The following is a 2,746-nucleotide window of genomic DNA, read 5'->3' on the forward strand; positions in this document are numbered from 1 at the left end:
ACAACAGCAACAGCAACAGCAGCAGCAGCAGCAGCAGCAGCAGCAGCAGCAGCAGCAGCAGATGCACAGGGAGGATCTGACGGCGGCCTTGGAGCATTTTCTATGGGGGATATTCGCGCAGCAGAGAGAGCAGTTGAGGGTGGCATGAGTTTAGAAAGTTATTTTAATTCAATTAAAAACAAAAAGCAGCAGCAGCAGCAGCAGCAGCAGCAGCAGCAGCAGGAAGGAGAAGCAGCTGTTTCCCCCTCACTCTCAAAACCAGCAGCAGCAGCAGCAGCAGCAGCAGGTCGAAAACAGCAGCAGCAACAACAAAAACAGCAGCAGCAGCAGCAGCAGCAGCAACATGTGCTGCTGCATGCACAAGCAGGCGGAGACAACCGATGGGGGAGCAGTAATGAAGTTGCTGCTGCTGCACATTGTGCTGTCGGCTTGGGAGGCGTACAGCTCGAGTCAGGCGTAGACGAAGAATTTTCTTTTATTGATGATACCGTAAGATTTATTTATTTATTTATTTATTTATTTATTTTGTTTGTTTGTTTGTTTGTTTGTTCGTCAATCAATTTGTTTTATTTATTTATTTATTTTATCTTATTTATTTTATTTATTTACTTATTTATTTATTTTGTTTTATTTATTGTTTTATTTATTTATTTATTTTCTTTATTATTTATTTGTTGTTTGAATTTGCGTATTTGTTTGTCTGTCTTGTGTTCATATTTATTAAATTGTTTATTTTGTTTTATTTTTAGTTGCTGCATATGCTCAGTTTATTTATTTAATTATATTTATTTTATTTTATTTTATTTTATTTTATTTTATTTATTTTTATTATTTTATTAATTTTATTTTCTGTGTTTATTTCTGCGTGTCTGACATCACTGCTTTATTTAATTGTTGATTTGAATTAATTTATTTTTATTATTTCTTAATTTGTTCGTTTTAAATTAATTTATTTTTATTTATATTTTATTTATTTTTATTTATTTTTATTTATTTTTAGGAATTGGGGTTTGGCTGCGAGCTGCGGGTTGCGCCGACGGGCGCAGCAGCGGAGGCGAGCGAGGGTTCAGCAGCAGCAGCAGCAGCAGCAGCAAACGCTGCTGCTGCTCATGCTGCTGCTGCTGCTCCTTTGGATCCTAAGGCAGCCTCTGTTGCTGCGTGGTTTAGTGCAATGCTCGTAACCCCACGAAAAGAACCTGCTGCTGATGCAGCAGCAGCAGCAGCAGCAGCAGCAGAACACGGGGGGCTGCCGACGAAGCAGAAGCAGCAGCAGAAGCAGCAGCAGCAGCAGCACAAACAGCAGCAGCAAACAAGACAAGGAACAGTGAGCGCCATATTTCAAGGCCAGCAGCAGCAGCAGCAGCAGCATCACCACCAGAGACAGCAGCAACAGCAACACCACAGGCAGCAGCAGCAACAGCAGCACCACAGGCAGCAGCAGCAACAGCAGCACCACCGGCAGCAGGAGCAACAGCAGCAGCAGCTACAGATAGGCCACAGCGAGCTCTTACACGACCTCCATCATCCGCAGCAGCGCATGCAGCAGAACCAGCTGCAGATGCTTTTCCAGCAGCAGCAGCAGCAGCAGCAGCAGCAGCAGCAGCAGCAACGAATGCAGCAGCAGCTGCCCATGATGAGGCCCCACAGGGGCCAGCCGCGTAAGTGTAATGCAGTGTACGTGTAGACAGAGTAATAGAAGCATTTGTGTACATACTTATAGATAGACATATTTCTATAATGCTGATGCTGCTGCTGCTGCTATTGCTGCTGCTGCTGCTGCTGGTTCTGTGTTGTTTGTATGCTGCAGTGGATGCTGCACAGGGCCGAGAGGCAGGACGTCAATTGCTGTCTTTGATTGGAGTATTCCCTAGTGCTGCTGCTGAAGGTGTGCAGCAGCAGCAGCAGCAGCCGCAGTTCATGCAGCAGCAGCAGCAGCCGCAGTTCATGCAGCAGCAGCAGCAGCAGCAGCAGCAGCACGCGCAGCAGCTGCACCACCAACGGCAGCAACTGCATCAGCAGCAGCTGCCGCCCCAGCTGCAGCAGCTGCACATGCAACAGCAGCAGCATGTACACCTGCAGCAGCAGCAGCAAATCCACCTGCAGCATCACCACCTGCAGCAGCAGCAGCTGCAGCAACAGCAGCAGCCGATGCCTCTTCACGACTTCGGCCAAGCGCCGCCCCAACGGTATATTTTGCTGCATTTATCTTATACTATTTTATTTTTATTATTTTTATTATTTTATTATTGTTATTGTTTTGTTATTGTTATGATTATCATTTTATTACATTTATTATTTTATTATTTTATTATTTTTTTTCTTTCTCTATTTTTTTCTTTTGCTTAGACCCTCAAGGAGATTTGCTGCTGCTGTTTGCTGCTGCTGTTTGCTGCTGCTGTTTTGTGCAGGATGTCGCTGCCTGGAGGCGTTGTTGCTGCAGCAGCAGCTGGGGTGTCTCCGCAGCTTGCTGCTCATGTACACTTTGCTGCAGCAGCAGCAGGAGGCGGCGGACTGCTCGGAGAGGGGCCTGTGGCTGCTGCTGCTCCACATTACTCAGCAGCAGCAGCAGCAGCAGCAGCAAATCCTGTTGCTGCTGCTGCGAGAGACAACAACGGAGAGAAAAATTTGCTGAGGCTGCTGCATGCAGGAGATGCAGCAACACGGCCGCCCTGGGCCCAAGGAAATGGACGAAGAAGGTAGCGGCGCTGCTGCTGCTGCTGCTGCTGCTGCTGCTGCCATTGCTGCT

General features: G+C 46.6%; 1 protein-coding gene across 1 annotated transcript; it reads left to right on the forward strand.

The window, feature by feature from the left end:
- On the forward strand, window positions 1-2,700 carry EAH_00055730 (hypothetical protein, conserved; the record flags this gene model as incomplete). The annotated part of the gene is made up of 4 exons (XM_013397632.1): window positions 1-489; window positions 1,001-1,658; window positions 1,808-2,186; window positions 2,409-2,700. Coding segments are annotated over 4 exons (1,818 nt in total), but the record flags the coding sequence as incomplete, so codon positions are not given.
- Window positions 2,701-2,746: the final 46 nt, after the last annotated feature.

This window comes from Eimeria acervulina, genomic scaffold (genome assembly GCF_000499425.1).
Source record: "Eimeria acervulina Houghton genomic scaffold, Eah_scaff1117, whole genome shotgun sequence".
NCBI classification, from domain to species: domain Eukaryota; phylum Apicomplexa; class Conoidasida; order Eucoccidiorida; family Eimeriidae; genus Eimeria; species Eimeria acervulina.